The sequence below is a fragment of the Schistocerca serialis genome, chromosome 4 (genome assembly GCF_023864345.2).
Source record: "Schistocerca serialis cubense isolate TAMUIC-IGC-003099 chromosome 4, iqSchSeri2.2, whole genome shotgun sequence".
Taxonomy (NCBI): Eukaryota; Metazoa; Arthropoda; class Insecta; order Orthoptera; family Acrididae; genus Schistocerca; species Schistocerca serialis.
Window position 1 is genome coordinate 194,485,927 of NC_064641.1, and position 23,919 is coordinate 194,509,845.

Sequence of the window (23,919 nt, forward strand, 5' to 3'; positions counted from 1 at the left end):
GATCAATCCATTGCACAACTTGACAGAATAAAACCCACACACTCACACTGTGTACATTTATTTTGTAATTTACAGTTTAGCAAAAAAGTAAATTTAAAAATTGCTGCCGACCGTTGTGGCTGAGCGATTCTATGCACTTCGTCAGGAACCGCGCTGCTGCTACAGTTGCAGGTTCGAATCCTGCCTCGGGCATGGATGTGTGTGATGTCCTTAGGTTAGTTATATTTAAGTAGTTCTAAGTCTAGGGGACTGATGACCTCAGATGTTCAGTCCCATCGTGCTCAGAGCCATTTGAACCATTTTGAAACCGGGGACCTAGAAACGATGGAGAGGCTTCATTCCGCCGCAGCCCTGAGTAGTTCACAACCCTCAACAGGCCACAGCAGTCCACTCACCTCACCACCACCCCACACCGAGCCCAGGGTTATTGTGCGGTTCGGCCCCCAGTGGAATCCCCGGGAACATCTCATACCAGAAGAGTGTAATCCCAAATGTTTGCGTGGTAGAGTAATTATGGTGTATGCTTACATGGAAATGGTGTTTGCGCAGCAATCGCCGACACAGTGTAACTGAGGCGGAATAAGGGGAACCAGCCCGCATTCGCTGAAGTAGATGGAAAACCACCTTAAAAACCATCCACAGGCTGGCTGGCACACCGGACCTCGACACTAATCCGCCAGCACGCCTTCCCACTCGGGAAGCAGCGCGTTACACTGCGCGGCTAGCCAGGTGGGAAATTTCACATACTCAGGTGGAATATACCATTCCACTTTCAACATATCTAGTATCTTTTTGACACCGACAGGCACTCGTTTTCAGGATATGCTAAGCCATTGGGAAGTACAGGGCACTTAGCGAAGATGTAAACGAGCTGAAACGTCTCTATGACAGCAGCATCAATGAACAGCTCTGTTTCCACTAGCCCTAGCTAATGTGCATCATACTCAAAAGTCATCCATTTAGAAGGGATTTCCTTAGGAAATTTTCAATGCTTGATTCGCAGAGGCAAGACTTTAAACTAGACAAGGAAACAATTTTTAAATACTAATATAGCAACATCGTCAGCAGTTTCCACTGAGAATTTATTTGATGCCTTTTCGATTATATGGCATACCCTTCAACTAAACAGGATGAACATGAATAAAACCGACAAACTGCAGGGACGGATTCCTGGCGGGAAATAGAGGAAAAAGGTCTAATAAACATGTGTCCGGTAAATGAAGCCTTCTCGTGGTTGACGACACTGACCACGTGCCGTGCGTTCCTTGTGTGTTGCAGGCTGCGTGATTGTCGCGACGTACTTCAAGCTGCAGAATCGTTCGGTATTCGTGTCGTGAAGAAACAGAGATGATGTATGTGTAGACGGAAAGGCGGGCCACAGTGACCGAGCGGTTCTAGGCGCTTCAGTCAGGAACAGCGCGACTGCTACAGTCGCAGTTTCGAATCCTGCCTCTTGCATGAGTGTGTGTGATGTCCTTAGGTTAGTTAGGTTTAAGTAGTTCTAAGTTCTAGGGGACTGATGTCCTCAAATGTTAAGTTCCATAGGGCTCAGAGCCATTTGAACTATTTGTAGACAGAAACGGTCGAAAGGCTGTTCGGCTATATCAAAACAAGTACTCTCAATGACACCACCCACGTCATACATTACAAGCCCTTTTTGGGCGTTTGTGTGAATCAAGCCCTTTCAGATGGGCGAACGTGCAGGGAGACGGCGATCTGTGCGTACACCAGATTTGGATTCAAATGGTTCAAATGGCTCTATGCACTATGGGACTTTACATCTGAGGTCATCGGTCCCCTAGACGTAGAACTACTTAAACCTAACTAACCTAAGGACATCACACACATCCGTGTCCAAGGCAGGATTCGAACCTGCGAGCTTAGCAGCAGTGCGGTACTGGACTGAAGCGAATAGAACTCCAGTGTTGGAGGACCAGGTCGTACAGGATATTGAGACGAACCCTAGTGCAAGCTCCAGCAAGTGGCGCGCCAACACTGTGTGTCCTGTATGACAACCTCTACTACGCCTATCACCTGCAATCCCATGGAGGCCACTTTTAACATACACTCCTGGAAACTGAAATAAGAACACCGTGAATTCATTGTCCCAGGAAGGGGAAACTTTATTGACACATTCCTGGGGTCAGATACATCACATGATCACACTGACGGAACCACAGGCACGTAGACACAGGCAACAGAGCATGCACAATGTCGGCACTAGTACAGTGTATATCATCCTTTCGCAGCAATGCAGGCTGCTATTCTCCCATGGAGACGATCGTAGAGATGCTGGATGTAGTCCTGTGGAACGGCTTGCCATGCCATTTCCACCTGGCGCCTCAGTTGGACCAGCGTTCGTGCTGGACGTGCAGACCGCGTGAGACGACGCTTCATCCAGTCCCAAACATGCTCAATGGGGGACAGATCCGGAGATCTTGCTGGCCAGGGTAGTTGACTTACACCTTCTAGAGCACGTTGGGTGGCACGGGATACATGCGGACGTGCATTGTCCTGTTGGAACAGCAAGTTCCCTTGCCGGTCTAGGAATGGTAGAACGATGGGTTCGATGACGGTTTGGATGTACCGTGCACTATTCAGTGTCCCCTCGACGATCACCAGTGGTGTACGGCCAGTGTAGGAGATGGCTCCCCACACCATGATGCCGGGTGTTGGCCCTGTGTGCCTCGGTCGTATGCAGTCCTGATTGTGGCGCTCACCTGCACGGCGCCAAACACGCATACGACCATCATTGGCACCAAGGCAGAAGCGACTCTCATCGCTGAAGACGACACGTCTCCATTCGTCCCTCCATTCACGCCTGTCGCGACACCACTGGAGGCGGGCTACACGATGTTGGGGCGTGAGCGGAAGACGGCCTAACGGTGTGCGGGACCGTAGCCCAGCTTCATGGAGACGGTTGCGAATGGTCCTCGCCGATACCCCAGGAGCAACAGTGTCCCTAATTTGCTGGGAAGTGGCGGTGCGGTCCCCTACGGCACTGCGTAGGATCCTACGGTCTTGGCGTGCATCCGTGCGTCGCTGCGGTCCGGTCCCAGGTCGACGGGCACGTGCACCTTCCGCCGACCACTGGCGACAACATCGATGTACTGTGGAGACCTCACGCCCCACGTGTTGAGCAATTCGGCGGTACGTCCACCCGGCCTCCCGCATGCCCACTATACGCCCTCGCTCAAAGTCCGTCAACTGCACATACGGTTCACGTCCACGCTGTCGCGGCATGCTACCAGTGTTAAAGACTGCGATGGAGCTCCGTATGCCACGGCAAACTGGCTGACACTGACGGCGGCGGTGCACAAATGCTGCGCAGCTAGCGCCATTCGACGGCCAACACCGCGGTTCCTGGTGTGTCCGCTGTGCCGTGCGTGTGATCATTGCTTGTACAGCCCTCTCGCAGTGTCCGGAGCAAGTATGGTGGGTCTGACACACCGGTGTCAATGTGTTCTTTTTTCCATTTCCAGGAGTGTATATTGTGAGTTGGATGCGATATAACTTTTTATTGTGTTCAGGGACGATTTGTTGTCATTGCACGCACACCGTCCATTTCCAAACACATGTCCATAGGATCTTTTCCCATCCATTTCCACTCACGAATCCGTCCCTGCAGTTTGCCAGTATTACTAATGCTCACCCTGTATAGGTCCTATCATGACGGCTCACCAAAGTCTTCATATTCCTATTTCCGTCGTTTGAGAGAAAACTATGCCTGTGTATACATAAGTAATGTTTCAACTTCTTAAATCTCCCAGTTGATACAAGTGTTATGCAAAAGTTAATCATTGTGTTGTTCTTATGCTGATTGGCACACCCGCTGGAGAACAGGTGAAGCTCATTCACATCTTTCTGGGCATAATGGTATAGTAATGAGCAATCTTCATCTCCACATTTCTTGGCTTCGATTTCATGGTACCAATAATATCGTGAATGCTTACTTTCCAAATTTTGTATTAAAAATACTGACGCATAGCTGTTTCAAGTAAACCATATTCTGAACAGGAATATTCGGCAATAGTGAATTTTGCATGTAGTCAGACTTCAGTCCACAGACATTACTTTCCTTTTCACTGCATTCAGAGACTTAATTAATTTTACTGTATCCTTTTTTGGACCTTCTACAGTGAACCACTATGCGGACTGTTAAGTTTGTCAAACGTAACAAGAAAAAATACACGTGAATGCGACAACAGTCCACAAATCGCTTTTGCTTTCAGTTACACACACTTCCTTGTAGACACCGCCTGAAGGACACAGGTCAATTACTCACGACTTTTCCGTGTGGAGTAAAGATTTAGAACTCCGATAGTGACGTCATTTGAAGGTTGACTACTGTCCTTGTATGTATTAAACTGTCTACCCTTCATCACCCAGTTCCAGCACGCTGATGTGACAAAAGGTATGGGATATCTATTAATATCGTGTCGGACCTTGTTTTGCCCGGCGTAGTGTAGCAGCTCGACGTGGCATGGACTCAAAAAGTCGTTGGAAGTCCCCTGCAGAAATACCGGGCCATGCTGTCTGTATAGAAGTCCGTAATTGCGAAAATGTTGCCGATGCAAGAATTTCTGCACGAACTGACCTCTCGATTATGTCCCATAAATGCTCCATAGAATTCATGTTGGGCTATCTGGGTGGCCAAATTATTCTCTTGAATGGTCCAAAATTTTCTTCAAACAACTGCAAACAACTGTGACATGGTGAGACGGAGCATTGTCATCCACGAAAATTCCGCTCTTGTTTGTTAACATGAAGTACATGAAAAGCTGCAAATGTTCTCCAAGTAGTCGAAAATAACCATTTCCACTCAATTATCGGTTCAGTTGGACCACAGGACCCAATTCATTCCATTTAAACATACTCACACCATTATGGAGCCACCACTAGCCACCATAGTATCTTGATGACAATGTGGGTCAATGGCTTTGGTGGTCTGCGCCACACTCGAACCCTACCGTCATGTCCTACCAACTCAAATTGGGACTCATCCGACCAGGCCACGGTTTTCCAGTCGTCTAGGGCCCAGTCGATATGGTCACGTGCTCAGGAGAGGTGCTGCAGGTGATGTCGTGCTGCTAGCAAAGGCACTCGCTTCACTCGTTTGCTGCCATAGCCCATTAACGCCAGATTTCGCAGCCCATTCAGTTCTGTGGTTATTTCACGCAGTGTTGTCGGCCACTGCTATGCCAGTGGTGAAAGGTAATGCCCGAAATTTGGTACTCTCGGCACACTTTTGACACTGTAGATCTCGAAATATTGAATACCCTAACGATTTCCGAAATATAATGTCCCGTGCGTCTAGCTGTAACTACCAGTCCTTGTTCAAAGTCTGTTAATTCACGTCGTGCAGCCAGAATCACTTTCCACATGAATCACGTGAGTACAAATGACATCTCTGCCAACGCGCTACCTTGTGTACTCGGTACTACCGCCATCTGTATATGTAAATATCGCTATCCCATTACTTTTGCCGGCCGGGGTGACCGAGCAGTTCTAGGAGCTACAGGCTGGAACCGCGCGACCGCTACGGTCGCAGGTTCGAATCCTGCCTCGGACATGGATGTGTATGATGTCCTTTTTGTGACCTCAGTGTATACGACTCATTTTTGTAAAAAAGCTGACTCATGACCTGTTTGCAATGACTGATTCAATTTTCCGGTGTGATATTGTAGTCGGGCGACCGTTTGGTGTTGATAGTTGTGGTATCCAGTTCAAAGACTGATATGATATAGCTCTTGGTTCAAATGGGTCTGAGCACTATGGGACTTAACATCTGTGGTCATCAGTCCCCTAGAACTCAGAACTACTTAAACCTAAGTAACCTATGGACATCACACACATCCATGCCCGAGGCAGGATTCGAACCTGCGACCGTAGTGGTCACGCGGTTCCAGACTGAAGCGCCTAGAACCGGATAGAGCTCTCTATGCTACTCTAGCCTCTCACATCCGAATAACTACTACAGCCTACGTCCTTCTAAATATGCTTACTGTATTCATATCTTGGTATCACTTCACTATTTCTACACCCCAAAATTCCTTCCAATACTAAATTGGTGATCCCTTGACGTCTCGCAATGTGTCCTATCAAGCCATCCTTTTTTTTGGTCAAGTTGTGCCACAGGTTTCCTGTCTCTCCAACTCTATTGAGTACCTCCTTATTAGTTACGTGATCTACCCATCGAATCTTCAACATTATTCTGTAGCACCACATTTCCAAAACTTGTATTCGCATTTTATCTGAACTGTTTATACCGTCAATGGTAAGGCATAACGACAACAAACAACTGCGTAGTAGCATTTGCAGCACAACCGTCTGTTGTCGTGGATCTTCTTTCAGCGGCACGACTATAGTGCGAATGGCCCTTGACGGCGAGTCGGAGCAGGTAACGGCGAGACGTTGGTACCCCGTCACCCGCGGCAGCTCCCGACGCGGGCAGAGCCCTCCCCTCTCCCCACCAACCCCGGGCGACTGCCGCCGCAGGCCGAGGCCGGGCTATAAGAAGCCAACGCCGGCCGAGCTAAGGACAATTCGAGAGAGTGATGTCGGCGAGGAGGGACCGCGGTTCGCGCGCGACCACTACGTGCGCTGCGGGAGCAGCCGCGATGCGCCGCCTGGCCGTGGCTGCGGCCGTGGCGCTGCTGTGCTGCGCATGCGCGGATGCCGCCGCGGGTACGCGCGGTAGCGCCTGCAAAGGATCGCGGCCGGCGCTCGAGGAGCTGCTGCGACGTAACTACAGCGAGCACAGTGAGGGCATGTGGAGCTGCGCCGACCGGGGCCCCCACTATCGCGACGCCACGCTCGCCTTCCAGTTCAACTCTCCCGGCCTGGAACTCATCCACTGCATCGCCGCGGAGAGAGAGGTTTCGGATTTTTCCAAAGGCGCAGTGTACTTCGTCATGCGGAGCGGCTCCGCCGACTCGCCGTCGCGGTACAAGTGCAAGTTGTGCGACAGCAGGTGGTACACTCTGGATAGGGACCCGATGTTGCAGCGGCCGCTGGTGCAGTGCAGAGGCTTCGCCGAGCTGGAGCTGGAGCTGGAAGGGCACCCCGCAGAGGCCGGGACGCGGCTGGACGGCGTCCGCTGCCACACGGCGTGGCGCAAGGGCTGCGACCGCGGCTACACGTGGTGCCACGGCAAGTGCTGCCGCCGCGAAGCGCTCATCTACTACCCCCGTGAGTACAGTGCCTCGTCCACAGAACTTGCCTCACTTTCAGTCGTATTTTTGATCGTTACAACCGTCTCGAACACTGGTAGTCAACCTGGTACCTAAAGCCATCGGCAAACAGACCGTGCCGTCGAACGTCATCGTTGAGCGTGCCGACTTAAACGTGATGCTGAACGCTCACAAGGGAACCTCCCCATCGCACCCCCATCAGATTTAGTTATAAGTTGGCACAGTCGATAGGCCTTGAAAAACTGAACACAGATCAATCGAGGAAACAGGAAGAAGTTGTGTGGAACTATGAAAAAAATAAGCAAAATATACGAACTGAGTAGTCCATGTGCAAGATATGTAACATCAAGGATGGTGTCAGTTCAGGAGCGCCGTGGTCCCGTGGTTAGCGTGAGCAGCTCCGTAACGAGAGGTCCTTGATTCAAGTCCTCCCTCGAGTGAAAATTTTATTTTCGCGAAGTTATGACCTGTCCGTTCCTTCATTGACGTCTCTGTTCACTGTAATAAGTTTAGTGCCTGTGTTTTGCGACCGCACTGCAATACCGTGCGATTAGTAGGCGAAAGGACGTGCCTTTCCAGTGGGAACCGAAAACTTTTGATCACAACCGATTCCTCCACAGGAAAACACGTCTGATATATTCTGTACGTTCGATCCCTTAAGCAACTTTTCGATTCCTTAAAGTTCGGAAAATATTCATTGACCTTGTTATTGAAGTCGCGAGCTATATTTGCTGGATTCATATTGCCAACGGAATACATGTCACGTATTTAATGCACTCTCGTCCAAAGTAGCGAACAGTCAACTGCCAGCCAGGGAGCCTCGTTAGCAGGAATACTCTCTCTTCCGTGCGCTGTAGTCGACTGACGTCGTGTGTTTCGTTGTTTGTTTAGGTGTAGCGTCCCCATACTACGGCGCAGTTACCTCGCATCGGACGGACAGACGGACAGATAATAATTGTCTGAAAATAAAAAATTAAACTTTTCACTCGAGGGAAGACTTGAACTAAGGACCTCTCGTTCCGCAACTACTCACGCTAACCACGGGATCACGGCGCTCCTGAGCCCACGCTATCCTTGATGTTGCCTATCTTGCGCATGGACTACTCAGTTTGTATATTTTGCTTATTTTTTCATAGTTCCACACAACTTCTTCCTTTTTTCTCGATTGATCTGTGTTCAGTTTTTCAAGGCCTATCCACTGTGCCAACTTATAACTAAATCTGAGAGGGGTGCGATGGGGAGATTCCCTTGTTAGAAATGATGTTACATGTGCATACGGTACGTGTGCATCAAAGTGGTATAAGGGATTGCAGCGCGCTCCAGCGGCAGTTGTCTGCTGTATCTGGCTCGCACATCACACTGGTAACGGATTTGGTAGGCGTAAAATTTCTGCGTTAACTCCATTATAACTCACATTTTTTCCCTTGTCGATATGCTCTTTATGTTAGTCTGTTCGCTGCATACATAAATAAAACCTTCAATATCCATGGACATTATATAAGAAAGAAAACTACCATGTCCAATCAGATTTTTCCTTTTTAATAAATAATGAGGCCCCTCCACGCCCACACCAACGTGGTGACCAAATCAAAAGTTCTACTGTCACCTCCGTATGACATGTTAGTTTTCAAATCGTGAGTTCAAATGGTTCGAATGGCTCTGAGCACTATGGGACATAACTTCTGAGGTCCTCAGTCTCCTAGAACTTAGAACTACTTAAACCTAACTAACCTAAGGACATCACACACATCCATGCCCGAGACAGGATTCGAACCTGCGACCTTAGCGGTCGCGCGGCTCCAGACTGTAGCACCTGGAACCGCTCGGCCACAACGGCCGGCCAAATCGTGAGTCACAGGATGCGGGCTGTGATGTTATCCATGAGTCTGGGTAGGATTACTCATTGATATGGTCCATCAAGAGACAGAAAGTGGACCAAAGCGATCGAAGGCTACCGATTTGCAAGGGCAGATGGAAAGAAGTGCCAAGGCAAGCGCCAATGGAAGAAAACCTCTGCGACAGTAGGACGGGTAGTAAGGGCAGTAGCGGCTTGCTAACAGCGACAGTGCATGCAAGGTGTGTTTATGTTAGTGCGAGGTATCGTGCATCGTTACCTTTGTCGTGGCGGAAGCTCGTTGTAGGGCTTGCTGCAGCTGCTGCCTCCCTGTAACAATTCATGGTCCTCATAAATTAGTGGGCGATCGGTCATAGACCAGCTCACAGTGTAGGGGGTGTGTGTGGCTGGTGTGCATGTTGTGTACGGTACGACCTCCTTGTGATTGCCTGTTTTTCTGCGGGTCGAGCATCTGGGATTGCCAGTAGTAGCTGTGTTGCAGGGGCTCGCCAGTACTGTCGTGTTAGCGTGCTATGGACCATAGATGTTTGGTTTCTTGCTAATAGTGTCTGTGGTCTATTATGTTTCCATCTATGGTTGTGGTCGTAGTTACCCAGAGAAAGGATAAACGGGATACGCGAGTGTCTCGTGTTTCTGTACAGTCGTGTGGAGAGTTTTTGGAATACCTGCAAGATGGTGTCTGGCCGATATTTCCGGTGAAGATCCGCGGTGCGTGTGTAGCGCGGAGCGTTGCTTATGATTCTCAGTACTTTGTTCTGTATGAGCTGCAGACGGCGCAGGCGTGTGGGCGCAGCGTATCCCCAGACAGGGGCTGCGTACGTCATCAGGGGTCGAATAAGTGTCATGTACATGGACCTAAACACCCTCCTGTTCAGTGTGCTACGCCTGTTATGCATAGGGTAAAGTTGTTTGAGCCTCACCTTTGCTTTGTTGGTCACGTGTTGAATGTGGTCCCCCCAGAGTAGTTTCCGGTCCAGACAGACACCGAGGTATTTGACCTTCTCGCGAAAACGTATTGGGCGTGCATGTAGTGTAATTGGGTTGCAGTGCTGATGTGTCCAATCAGAAACGACATTGGCTTATAAAAGTTCCATTGCAAATAGTGCAATAGAAATTCTTATTTGATGATTGTGCCTCTTCAGAGGCAAAATCTTTACATGTGAAATACGAAACTTAAAACAACAACGTTCAAAATATCTTGCTGCCAGTAGCGCAAGCTGAAGCCAATCAAGCAAACTCATTCCTCAGAAAGACCGCGCTTATACTTACATAACATCGAATATTAAAGAATACACTATTATTAAACTAATAACAAAATACCAGAACCGATTAGAAAACGCGAAGGGCAGCAATAAAAATATTTGTATTTAGTGAGGCGTGAACCAGCAACACATGAACCATTGTTACCTTTCCAGTCTGCAATGATACATATTACATTATACCAACTACGATTGTTCAGTGATCGTACCTTGGAACGCTTTTATCGTAGGTAAGTTATTAACTGACATTCAATTATAACAAATTGTATCAAGGACATTCCATTTCTTACGGATCCTGTGTGTGCCGTTGCACTGAAACGGGATACTTCCATAACAAACAAGTTACAATAACTCTTTAACGACCAACATGACGCCGGCCTGGGTGGCCGAGCGGTTCTAGGCGGTTCAGTCTGGAACCGCGCGACTGCTAAAGTCGCAGGTTCGAATCCTGCCTTGGGCATGGATGTGTATGATGTCCTTAGGTTGGTTAGGTTTAAGTAGTTCTAAGTTCTAGGGGACTGATGACCTGAAATGTTAAGTCCCATAGTGCTCAGAGCCATTTGAACGAACCAACATGACGTTTCCCGTAATTTTATTACAACAAATAATACAATTGACGACGGGTTTTCGAGAGATCCTCAATTTTCTGATGCTTAGAAATGGCATATATACATACAGAGTTCAAATGAAAGCCAATATCGCATCTCACGAGTCTGTACTGAAGAGAGATAGCGTGCTTGTGATGTAGATGGGATTCTTCCACGTACGTTCGGAATATTTGTCATATCAGATATTGTTCTGCACGCTCAGGAAGATTCCCTAACATCCTTTTTCCCCACTATGACGTCAGAAACTCGGCACGCTCAATGCTCAACGTTTGAACGCACGGTCCGCCTGCAAACAGACTAACGCCCACTAGTGGACGTTCCAGGTTTCATGGTTGGCTGAAATGATTGATGGTGGAAAACATTTTCATTAGGTTTCCATGAAATTTTGATATAACGTATTTCGTAATTAGTTATTATTATATGCTTTAACTGTCTGCTACACTGCTGTATAAATTTTCTAATATAAAGTTCCGTCCCTGCTTTAGAAATTAACCATTGCTGTAGAGCTGGTGGGCAGTTAGAAAATCTTACTACTAATAGAAACACAAAAGTGGGTAGTAGGTAAGAAAGTCGCAATCCCTGGCCTAGAACCTGTAACTACACATTTGCCTCCCAACTTCTTATCTCTTTCAGTTAGATATGTGGTTTACGTTTTTTCGGACATGTCTGAAAGAAAAGACGTCACATATAAGATTAATTAACGAGATGACCACCAATGATCCTTTCAGGGCAGACGCACACCTAGCTTGAACTCTTAACGGTAATCGTCGAGATGCTGCGAGTAATGAGACTATTGAGCAGGGGCACTACATCAGTAATGTATGGTGTAAGTCGAGGATCTAGGTCAGATCTGAGGCGTGCTACGATGATCCCTGCGGCTGAGGTGACCATTGTGTGTGGATGGCGTATTGCTCAGTGAATCTACCCAGTAAGCAGGAGAACTGAGTTCGAATCCTGGTCAGGCACAAATTTTCAACTTGCTGCATTGATATAAATCAATGTAAACTGGCTACTAATGTCTTTAATTCCTTTGCGTCTTATCTCACCAGCTCTTCATTCGATGCATCATTCTTGCTCTCTCTCCTTCGTGCTCTTCTCGCTTTCTCGTCAGATAGATCCATCATTACCAGTATATTTTCTCTGAACCTCTCTCTCTTTGTTATATCGTCTTTACCGATACCTCACTTTCCTAGCTCCTGGCCAGGGCTGGTTTGAGGTCATTTTTCCACAAAACCACTTATTATTTGGCGGCGACTCTCCCCTCACCCTGTCACCCTTCCTCAGACATTAGAAATCTTTCCTTGACCTCTTCGTAGGAACTTCTAAAATAAATTTAAATCACGTAATCGTGGGATTAAGTTTTTTTTCTTTAAAATAAGAACTACGTATATATCCATTGTAACAAAAAGAAATTTCTTAATCTTAGTCCAGTGTTAATACTACAACTCACTTCCATTTCAAGCGGATCCTGAGAAAGCTTTTAGTGTAATAGAAGTAACAAGACCAATTGCATTCTTTTAGAAGCAATAGAAAAATTCTTTTCATTAACCTAAATGTAAACAATGAAAATATAAAATTTCTGTTTTCTTTTCAGATTAACAATGCCACTTTTTAGTTCTACAGGGTGTCCCGAAAACATCGACAAATTTTAGGGACAGTTTCCTCTTGCAGAAATAAGTAAAAAATCTGTAAACATTGGCTCCAAAATGCGTGCCTTAAGAAGTATGAGCACTTGTTCATCTTCGATACTATGAAGCAGATCTCGTCTGCTACAAGGTCTTTGCTTCCATATTTTGAGAGGAAGAAGAATTGACCAGAGCAAGAAATAATCTCTAGTAAATGTTTTGGTGTAAAAAATCTGCCCCTAAAGTTTGTCGGTGTTCTTTGGAACATCCTGTGCATTTTACAAATTATTTCCATTGAAAAGTATGCTGAATTGTTTTAAACACAGTTTCTAACAATATATCATTTTCGGATCACAGTAACAAAAATTATTTGTTTCAACTAACTAAATCATGTATTGTGCATGAAATTGATACGAACGACACAACAGACTATTCTTTAGTGGTGATAAATACTACTACATGCTACTTTTTTCCGTGACACAAAAACTAACATTTAGTATTAATACGAAGGCTGCAAAAGATGGCTTCGTGAAAATGTGGAGTGAACTACAAATTATTTGTCATAATATCACGAAAAGGCAGGCTGGATAGTAAAAAAGTAGGGTTGGCTGAATTTCTGTAATTGGTCACTATCTGTTCCATCTATATCATTAAAAACGTATCTTGCTTACATCGAATCAATAAGGATATAACGATCGTCTTTGCAGATTCCCCCGCAGGTTAATTTCTTAGAAACAGGTTATCATCAACATTTTTCTAATGTTTTGCTGATATCCGTGTGTAGCACCTCAAGTATAGAGAACTTCCTTTTAAAAATATTATAAGTAAATGTGCTGATAACAGTACCAGTTAACTGAGAAAAATTAAACGAATATCGGGATACAATTTATATATGGATATGTTAATTTCCTTGAATGCAAAGAAACATTACGCTCACGTTTTACCTATATAATTGTGACGAACTGAAACAGGGGAGCTGTAAGTTGAGTCCCCAGGTGTAGGAGTCACTGTACTCAACGTTTTGTTTGATGCCATTAGTTCCTGATTAATTAGTTGAAATCCGCAAGACAGAGGTTAATGAGAAGTACCTGTTGCCCATTTAAATGTGACTACCGCGCGGGGTAGCCGCACTGTCTCATGCTCTTGTCACGGTCCGCGCGGCTCCCTCCGTCGGAGGTACGAGTCCTCCCTCGGGCATGGATGTGTGTCGTCCTTAATCTAAGTTAGTTTAAGTTAGATTAAGTAATGTGTAACCTTAGGGACCGATGACCTCACCAGTTTGGTCCCATAAGAGAGTACCACAAATTTCCAAAAATGTGACTGCTTCCTTGTGTAGTACCTGGAGGGTTTGGCATACGGTACCAATCAAACACCCTGAAATTCTAATTGTAGTGTGGCTGAGGCATCCAGGAGCCTCATGTGTATTGGCGCCCTGGAGTGCTGGCAGAGCTCAGCATCAGCAGGCAATGGTCCATCGTGTAACTGCTTCTGTTAGCAGCGATTCTAGGCCGGAGCGGTCTTGGGTAGCTGCGGCCACAAATGTTGTAGCACTGCTTATGCACCCTGCACTGTTGGGCAGGCAGCAGGAAGGTGAAGTAATGGCAGTGACCCACTGCCTCATGTTGATGGCCAGCGAGCTGCTTCGCAGGGTCGGCGCTGGCCAGACGTGATGGTGACTCCAGGTCCCGTGTTTTCAGAGCAGACTGCCCTGATGCAGAGTCGAACTGTGGTCCACAAACAGAATGCCAAATGGTGCTCAAGCATCACGGCCTTGTGGTGACAGAGTTGTGACTCTAACAGAAAAGACTTAATTGTAAGATGGCTAGGTATTTATACGCTTCCGAGCTGTGCTTGAATGGCCTTAGCTATGCCTCGCGGCATAGCTAAGTGATCAAAAAGTCAGTATAAACTTGAAAACTTAATAAACCACGGAATAATGTAGATAGAGAGGTAAAAATTGACACACATGCTTGGAATGACACGGAGTTTTATTAGAACCAAAATGCAGGATGGCGCTCCACCCCATATTGTTAGACGCATGAAAGATCTCTTGCGCGCGTCGTTTGGTGATGATCATGTGCTCAGCCGCCACTTTCGTCATGCTTGGCCTCCCAGGTCCCCAGACCTCAGTCTACGCGATTATTGGCTTTAGGGTTACCTGAAGTCGCAACTGTATCGTGATCGACCGACGTCTCTGGGGATGCTGAAAGACAACATCTGAGGCCAATACCTCACCATAACTCCGGACATGCTTTACAGTGCTGTTCACAACATTATTTCTCGACTACAGCTATTGTTGAGGAGTGATGGTGCACATATTGAGCATTTCCTGTAAAGAACATCATCTGTGCTTTGTCTTGCTTTGTTATGCTAATTATTGCTATTCGGATCAGATGAAGCGCCATCTGTCGGACATTTTTTGAACTTCTGTATGTTTTTGGTTCTAATAAAACCCCATGTCATTCCAAACATGTGCGTCAATTTGTACCTCTCTATCTACATTATTCCGTGACATATTCAGTTTTCAAATTTGTACTGACTTTTTGATCACCCGGTATTTTGACAAACGCCTGTGTGGAAAGGCTTCTTCCCTCTTCAGATTAGGTCCAAAATGGCTCTGCGCACTATGGGACTGAACAGCTGAGGTCATCAGTCCCCTAGAACTTAGAACTACTTAAACCTAACCAACCTAAGGACACCACACACATCCATGCCCGAGGCAGGATTCGAACCTGCGGCCGTAGTGGTCACGCGGGTCCAGACTGAAGCGCCTAGAACCGCTCGGCCGGCTCAGATTAGGTACTGCTGTGTCAAATGTTTCCACACATCCACACGCCAGCTCACCTCGCAACATTGTATCGCTTGTGTTACATTTGGTGAGCAACGACACCCACGCTTGCCTGTGGCTGGCGCTACTACAAACCACTTGTATACTTCGCATATTTCTGAACAAATATGATTGGTATGCTACAGCTGGAACTTCACTTCATTCCCCACGCACACTCACACATTGCGTGCCAACTGAATGGAGCTAAATTCGTCCCTCCATGGTCCAGTATGTAGTTCAAGGGGTTGGTGATATCAGCATTTCAGGGTTATGTTGGTAACGCACAGACTTCAGCAGTTCCTGTGTTTTGCAGACTGATCTTCCTAACTGTAAGTGCGGCCCATTTTGTTCTCACTCTGTGATTGCACTCTTGCGAGAGAGGTCATGGTGGAGACAAGTTGTCGTAGACTGGTAGTTGAGTAGACATTAGATTAACAAACCCATCTTGCCTTATTGCTTGCACAGGCCGTTAAGTAGGTGTAGCAAGGGTCGGCTAGCAATCATGCATTGCTCTACACACGACAACTGCATTGTAAATTTATTTGTCGTTCATATCCACTGAAGCAACCGCAACTTGAAGGATGGTGTTGTCTGCATTCTAAATTGGGAGTCTCTACACAAATTCCATTCCCTGCCATATTTACCTTGCCTCTTCCAACAATTCCGAGAAGTGATGGCCTTTGCAAAAGTGTAATCTAGTGTATTCAAGCTTTTCCTCATTTCTTATTTTAGCTGTGGTTAATAATAAAGATTGTCCAACGGACTAAATTGCTTGCAATATGGACAGGCCCAAATTTACATTTCTGAATATTCTTTCTTGCAAACGATTTCCATCAATCACTAAGATTCAGTTCCTGTTTTGTACAGCAACTCGTACCATATCCTGCAATATTTCCTTTTTATATTTTCAAATCATTGTTATGCTACTTTTACTCCTGTTTCATTTAAATTATGATTATCTTTTTTTAAGAGATGGGGGAACAAATCCCTTGTGCCCCCTAATAGATTAAAATTTTGATTGCCATTAATTATAAAACAGTCTAAATAACAACTGTACCTTTCTTATAAGGTGACAGCTTTCATTACATGATAATCTTGAGACCTTCAAACCATATTGATGGTGACTAGCTATACATGGAGCAGGAACTGCTAAATGGCGATGATCAATTGCTGGAGCAGCTCCACCCACTATTACTTACTCGTACTCACATGTGAAATATCTATATAAAGACCCCAAGACCTCTATCGACTCAGCCCTACAGTAGGTTTAAAAGTTTTAGTAAAATGGTTCAAATGGCTCTGAGCACTAAGGGACTTAACATCTGAGGTCATCAGTCCCCTAGAACTTAGAACTACCTAAACCTAACTAACCTAAGGACATCACACACATCCATGCCCGAGGCAGGATTTGAACCTGCGACCGTAGCAGTCGCGCAGTTCCAGACTGAAGCGCCTAGAACCGCTCAGCTACACCGGCCGGCTACAAAAATTTTAGTAACCGGGTACTGTGTTCATATTGTTTCCTCCAACTGACGACCTACAGGTCGCACACAGCTGTTTCATAGCAGCACAGCTTTCCTCTTCCTCCGCAGTTCGTGGTCTAATGGCTAGCATTGCTGCCCCTGGATCACGGGGTCCCGGGTTCGATTCCCGGATGGGTTGGGGATTTTCTTTGCCCGGGGGCTGGATGTCTGTGTGGTCCTCATCATATCATCATCGTCATTCGTGATAGTGGCTAGCCTGGACTGTGTAAAATGATTGGAGTGTGGAAAAATTGGGACTTTGTACGGGCGCTAATGACCGCACAGTCGAGCACCCTACAAACCAAACATCATCATCATCACTCTCCTCTTCCAGACTTTTTCGCACTCCTACGAAATCAGAACACAGATAGAAACTGTGGCGTATTTCTTACAACTCTTTTCACCTGAGGCAGCTCTCCACTTAACTCTGCCAGCTGCTGAAACCGATATTTTTTGTGCACAAAGAATGCCTCAGACATTGTAGAGTTGGAATGGAAAAGTTGAATAAGTTACATTTGAAAAGATGTATGTATCACAGGAATAATGTCATGGTATGGGAGGGGAAGGCAGTTGAAACTGCCCTGGGAAACCATACAAAGTAAGTAAATAATTAAGGAAGGCAGGAAAGGCTGGTGACAGGAGGGAACTTACGGTCAGTATCTGAAGATACAAGGAAGGTAGGAGAAGGCAGGACACCACGACAGGGTTGTTATATGGCAATAAGCCAGGCTTCTTCAGGATGGTGGTGGAACAAATGTGATACTGTCTAGGGATCTAGTTCACAGCATTCAGTGGTGTGGGTAGTGAAGTTTGTAAGGGCAGAGAACTATGCAACCATCTGAAAAGGTCAGGATAGAATCAATAAGGTTCGAGGAGAGATCTATGATAATTCCAGTACTTTGGCCCCCATGTCAAGTCCATAGTGTAATTTTTTCGTAGTTAATATGTTAGGATATACAGTTAGCTTTTGCTTCAGTGTTAGTCCAGGTATTTCGGTGTTTTAGTTAGGTGAATTGGAAGGTTGTCTACTATAAGGTCGAGTTCTTGGGGGCAGAAAACTCAAGTTGTTTTTCTACAATTATTGCCAAGATTTTGCATGACTGGTGGAATTGAGACGGAGTTTGAGGGCCAGTACCTGTTCAGTATTCGTAGTTTATGAAGTCTATTTCTGCTCAATAGGGTTCTATTTAAACGAAATCTGATACATATACACATAGTTTATAAAGATTGCTTCTGCTTGATAGGGTTCTAGTTAAAGCAATCTAATACATATACATTAACATTTCTGTAAATGCAAAACCCAGAATGAATAGCCTTGATGAACTGAAACTGGTAAGTGTGTAAGACAGTGCACAACATGGACAAAACTGAGATGTTACATCCATACAAAGTCAGTAGGGCACTGTCCTGTGCAAACAAGCAGTTTAGTGGTCTACCTGGCTCATTTACCGCAATTCGTGTGAAATTAATTAAGTACTTAATTTCTGAATGTTTATTCTGTAGTATGAGAACTACTTATTAATGTTTAAGATCCTGCAAATGTCATTTTTACTTTTTATTTATACAATGGTTTTATTTTTGTGTGATCTGTTCTGACTGCAAAAGGGAAAGTTAAGGAAAGAATGTATATTCTTGAGTAGTGAATTCCATAGTCTTTTTGTTAAAGTGTGCCTTATCTGTCCTCTGCACTTGAAGTGATGGTTCCTGGAGCACACCAATAATGCACTGTGAATCTGAATTATGGCACCAAACCTTGGATAAGTGTGTTGCATCTTTAATAGAAACGTCACTGCAAATTTTCTTTGCAATAATTTTGGTAAGAAGATCATCAAATTAAGGGGGAGACCCTGGATTAGTCGTTCTATGTGTTGTAAATTATTGTTGTACAGTTTGTTTCTCAGCACAAGCCATTAACGCCCAAAAGTGGTACTGAATGTACAACTTTTATTAATAGTGTTAGACACTTTGTCAAACATTTACATAACTTCTGTACTTGTTTCATTATTTTATTTGTCATACTCTTGTCTTTGTTGCACTGTTGACATCCTATCCAAAATATTAATTTGTCAGTTCTTTGCATACACTCTCATAATGTCCATATCTAACACTATCCTCTCACTCTGCAAGTTTCCTGCTAGGTTTTAGAGAACGGAATACCTATAAAACCAATTCCAAAACATGCCTTGAATTGAAAATGCCCTCTTATGAGCAATGTTTAGCCCCATTAACTAATAAGTATTTTAAATTTCCTACCACCCAAATGGAATATTAACAAACAGGTTCTGTACTGCGCATCAAAATGTACTCGGCTCGCAAAGGTATAAAAACCACATCGCCACGTGGAAGACACACTATAAAGTCACGAAAGTTTCAGTGAAATTCTCCACCTTAAACTTCACAATGTGAACCAAAAAATTAATTACCGATGAACTACAAAATCTCTTTTCAATGATTAACAAAATCCTATTGCAGATGTGCTTATCTTGCACGCAGCCAAACTGCACCCTACCACACCATCATGCCGCCAACAGCCAACCACTCCATCAGAGTGGCAAAACAAGACCTTATGCCAGACCTGCTTGAACTGCTGTTTCTTCAAATATGCTACCTGTTGTTTGTCATGATGTGGGCGGGACCTTATTGGCCCAATATTTTGGAACTACCTAAGACAAACTATGTTGGTCGTTACAGAAACACATCTCTGAAGTAAAGCTGCAGTAAATAATAAGTGAAATAATAGAATAATGAAAGTTGCGGATCTTGTGAGTAACGATCAATCCTTTACCATCCAATTGACATTGATTTTGCGTCCCTTCCGTGCAGTGTCTCTACCTGCATTTCACGCTGTGATCATGTGAACATCACACATGGGTTGACAGTCAGAAAGAAAACATGTCTTTTTTGTGATCATCAGAGGAATGCAATACTCCTCTGAATATTTTTTATTTACGGTACTTTTAAATCAAACAGCTACGTAAAAAATCTCTGAGTTCATGGGCAACTTCAAATTTTCATTTATATATGAAAATTTTAATGATCTCTGCAAAAATGAAAGTGTGATGTGACATCTGATGTCTCCCGAGGATATGGTCACGTTGTAACCCTGTATGCTCTGCTATGTCTCTGATATGTTTCAGTAATTTCCAGTCTAATATGAGTGTATCCAAGTTGTGAGTCTGTAGGGAAGTATGGTGTGGTCACCAGAATTCAAAAAATTGGAAATTTGTAGTAAGTTCCTACGGGACCAAGCTGCTGAGGTCATCGGTCCCTAGGCTTACGCGCTACTTAATCTAACTTAAACTAACTTACGCTAATGACAACACACACACCAAAGCCCGAGGGAGGATCGAACCTCCGACGGGGGGAACCGCGCGAACCGTGGCAAGGCGCCCTAGACCGCGTGGGTTTTGTTCATCCCCCCCCAATAAGAGCTTAAGGGTGGTGATTGTCCATTGTATCGTCGCTGTCTGGGTGGAAAATTTTCAGCGTCATCCATTGAATAACTGAGTCTCAGCAACCGCTTGTGTCAGTCTTTCTGCAGTGTATCAAATTTTCCGATCTTGCTTCGGTAAGTCCCTGGGCAATGGCGGGCTGTACCAGGCAACTCCAGCTTCGCTCTCATACCGTCTCATCTCCAACTGATGCACGTGCCACCTTTGGTATCTGGTTCCATAGCGGCTTACACGCCGAATTTTCTTGTGAAAAGGGTTGAGAATTCCATCACGTGCTTCTGTGCATTCCTGAGCTGTAGAGAGGGATGCAGCCCAACAACAAGCCTGTTTATTTGTAATGGGGTCATCGGTCCCTAGGCTTACACACTACTTAATCAACACGGACATCCATGCCCGAGGGAGGACTCGAACATCCGACGTGGGGAACCGTCCGAACCGTGACAAGACGTGCAAGACCGCACTGCTACCCCGCGCGGCCCAGAATTCAAAACAGAGGAGTGGAGTTTATGGGGAACTGACGCTGTTAAAACAATTAGTATTGTTAGGGGTGTGGCTGGATGTGGCGACTGACGAGATAATGATGGCTATTGGAACACGTTGCATGGGTACAACGAAGTGTGTAGATGATGTTGAATTGGACAGTTCATTGCCAATTTGGCTCAAAGACTTCAGTGATGCATCCAAGGACGTATTGCACCGGTGTTATTTTCAAAGAGGGATGTTGTTCTGGTGAATAAATGCTTTGAAAATGGTTGAAGGAAGGTGTCACTTAAGATGAGGATATTGGCATCATGCTGGGACAGCGTGTACATAACCAGGTATTTGTTTGTTGGGGAGAAAGGAATGTTGTGTAAGGGGAATGATTGATTGATTGATTGATTGATTTTTATTGTTGTAGAGACCTCAGAGATCATCTGAGGCATTACAAAAGTCAATATTACACAGTGTAAATGTTACACAAATAATTACAAAAACAAGAAAAATATTACACAATATAATTATTACACAAATGATTATGGTGCCTTCACACAAATACAAAACAGAGAAACTTCTGGTACAAATTGATATTGCGTAGTAAATTTTGCCAATTACAGACTTACTCATATATAGAAGCATATAAAAACTGATCACTAAGTGTAGTCATACCATATTCTTTGCCTCCCTTAAAAATTCATCAGTTTCATAAATGCTGAGCTCAAGAAGAAGAAGAAATTCTTTTACTTTTTTTTGAATTGTTGAATTGAAAGATCCCTGATACGTTGGGGTATGGCAGTAAAAACTTTATGGACTCGTATAAGAAGCACTTTTGTGTTTTTTCATAGTTACATCAGAAAGAAACTAAGTCCTGCTTGTTTCTTGTGTTATAATTATGTCGCATGTCATACTGTTGATAACTCGGATAGATTTCCTTAAAATGCATTACACACTGTAGTATAAATACTGACGGCAGGGTCATAATCTGTAATTTTTTAAAGCTTGGCCTACAGTGAGCTCTGGGTGCCAAGCTACATATCAGTCTTATTGCCTTCTTTTGTAGTTTGAAGACGTTAGCTGCCTTGCTTTGATGTCCCCACAGTATTGTACCATACTAAATGTGACTGTGTATTAAAGCAAAATAAACCACATTAAGTACTGGCACGTTTAGACAAAGACGCAGCTTCCTTAGAGCAAATATTCCTTTGCTAATGCTGCTTCCCCTTTTTCTATATGGCTACCCCAGGATAATTTTGAATCAATTGAGATTCCAAGGAAATTAACAGCATTTTAGCTCTGCTCAAGTTCAGTGTTATTATTCCACGATACATACAGGTCTTGTATTTTTTTTCGGTTGACACAAAGGGAATTAGCTTTACACCAATTTTCAACTTTGGCAGTGCACTGGTCTGCTTCATATTTCACCTTCTGTGCTGTTTCTGCAGTTATACAGACTGCAAGATCATCTGTAAATAAGTAAGTCCTAGTTGATGGTCCAACTATGTTACATGGTAAGTCATTCATATAAATAATAAATAGAATTGGGCCAAGTACAGAACCTTGTGGGACACCCATGCCCACAGGTAAGTAATCTGATTCTGCACCATTAAAAACCACCTTCTGCGCTCTATTACTTAGATAAGATTTTATCAATTCGAGAGCACTTCCTGTAATGCCATAGAATTGCAGTTTGTTCAATAAGATTTCATGAGACACAGTGTCGAAAGCTTTTGATAAATCAAAGAGTTTATTCTGAACCACTAGCTTGCTTTCTAGTTGTGTCACACACTGTGTTAAAAGTGATAAGGCAGATTTAACAGTTCCTAACCCAGTTCTGAAGCCAAATTGACTATCAGTGAAGATTTTGTTTTCTTCAAAGTATTTTACTATTTGATTATTTAATATAGCTTCTATCACTTTAGACAAGATTGGCACAATTGAAACAGGCCTAAAATTATCACAACTTGAGAGCCTGCCTTTTTTGTGTATTGGAGAGACTTTAACAAACTTTAGTGCCTTTGGGAACTGAGCCTCCAAAATACATGTATTTACTACATGTGTTATCAATTCTGGCAATTGAACTGAATCACACTTTAACATGCTGCAGCGAAGGTCAGGAAATATATTGTGTAGGTGAGGTAGCTGAAAGTAAAGTGTACTCCGTTGTAGTATTAGGAGACCCATCTGCGCCCTAATCACTTTTTGCTGTAAGAATGCCCTGCATCTGTTTCAAATTCAGATTAATAGAGAGCACTATCTTTGGATGTTGACATTGCCACAACCTGGAGCATAATCATAATCACTGTGTTTGTTCCCTGCTGTTCACAGAGCTGCAGCAGCCGATTGGCACTGGTAGTCTGCTGACTGCACAGAGTGCTGGATCCCGTGATGCACCACTGCTGCACCGTCTGACAAAGGCGGCAAAGACAGCTGTCACTGCCTGCTGACTGCTGACTGGTACTGCTGGGAGCCAGTAGGCTGCTGGACCTTGTGAGGCTCCCCTGCCGCGCCTAATGGCAGTGGCTCGGTAGGCTGCTGGCCAATAGGAGGCACTGTTGCAGCACCTGCAGACAATGGCAGCACAGGCTGCTGGCACTGACTGCTGACTGCTACTGCTGCTGAGTGCTGACAACATAGAGAGCCAGCCCACAGAAGTCGCCACTGATGAGCCTGCTATTACTATAAATAAAATGTCACAATTTCTTATCTGTGAACATGATGTAGTTTGGCTGCATGCATGAAAATGGAATGATTGGCGGACGCATCTGTATCAACATTCCATCGTAAATAAAGTTGACTGTATATTGTGTCCTGTACAGCTGTGGTTCAGTGTTGCAGTACCTATGAGTTATACCGAAGTACTAAACTATTTGTTACTGAAGTTAATAAAAGACAGGAAAACATACCACATAGTGGAATCACTGTTGTGCTGTATATGGCAACCACCTCAAAAATGAAACAAATTTTTTTAACGAAATCCACATCATAATTAGCAGTCATTTACAGTTGCACTTGTGTATGTTTCTGAGCTAGCCCAGCTTAATCTCAGTTAACCTTGAAAAAGTTTTTTGCGCGCCAGTGAAAGCTTTTACAATGGGTTTTG

The 23,919-nt window shown here is 44.6% G+C and overlaps 1 protein-coding gene across 1 annotated transcript; it reads left to right on the forward strand.

The window, feature by feature from the left end:
* Positions 1-6,559: 6,559 nt before the first annotated feature.
* On the forward strand, positions 6,560-23,632 carry LOC126473729 (uncharacterized). The gene is made up of 2 exons (XM_050100974.1): positions 6,560-7,191; positions 23,145-23,632. The coding sequence occupies exons 1-2, from the start codon at positions 6,621-6,623 to the stop codon at positions 23,261-23,263; spliced, it is 690 nt and encodes a 229-aa protein (XP_049956931.1). The 5' UTR covers positions 6,560-6,620; the 3' UTR covers positions 23,264-23,632.
* The last annotated feature ends 287 nt before the right edge of the window (positions 23,633-23,919 follow it).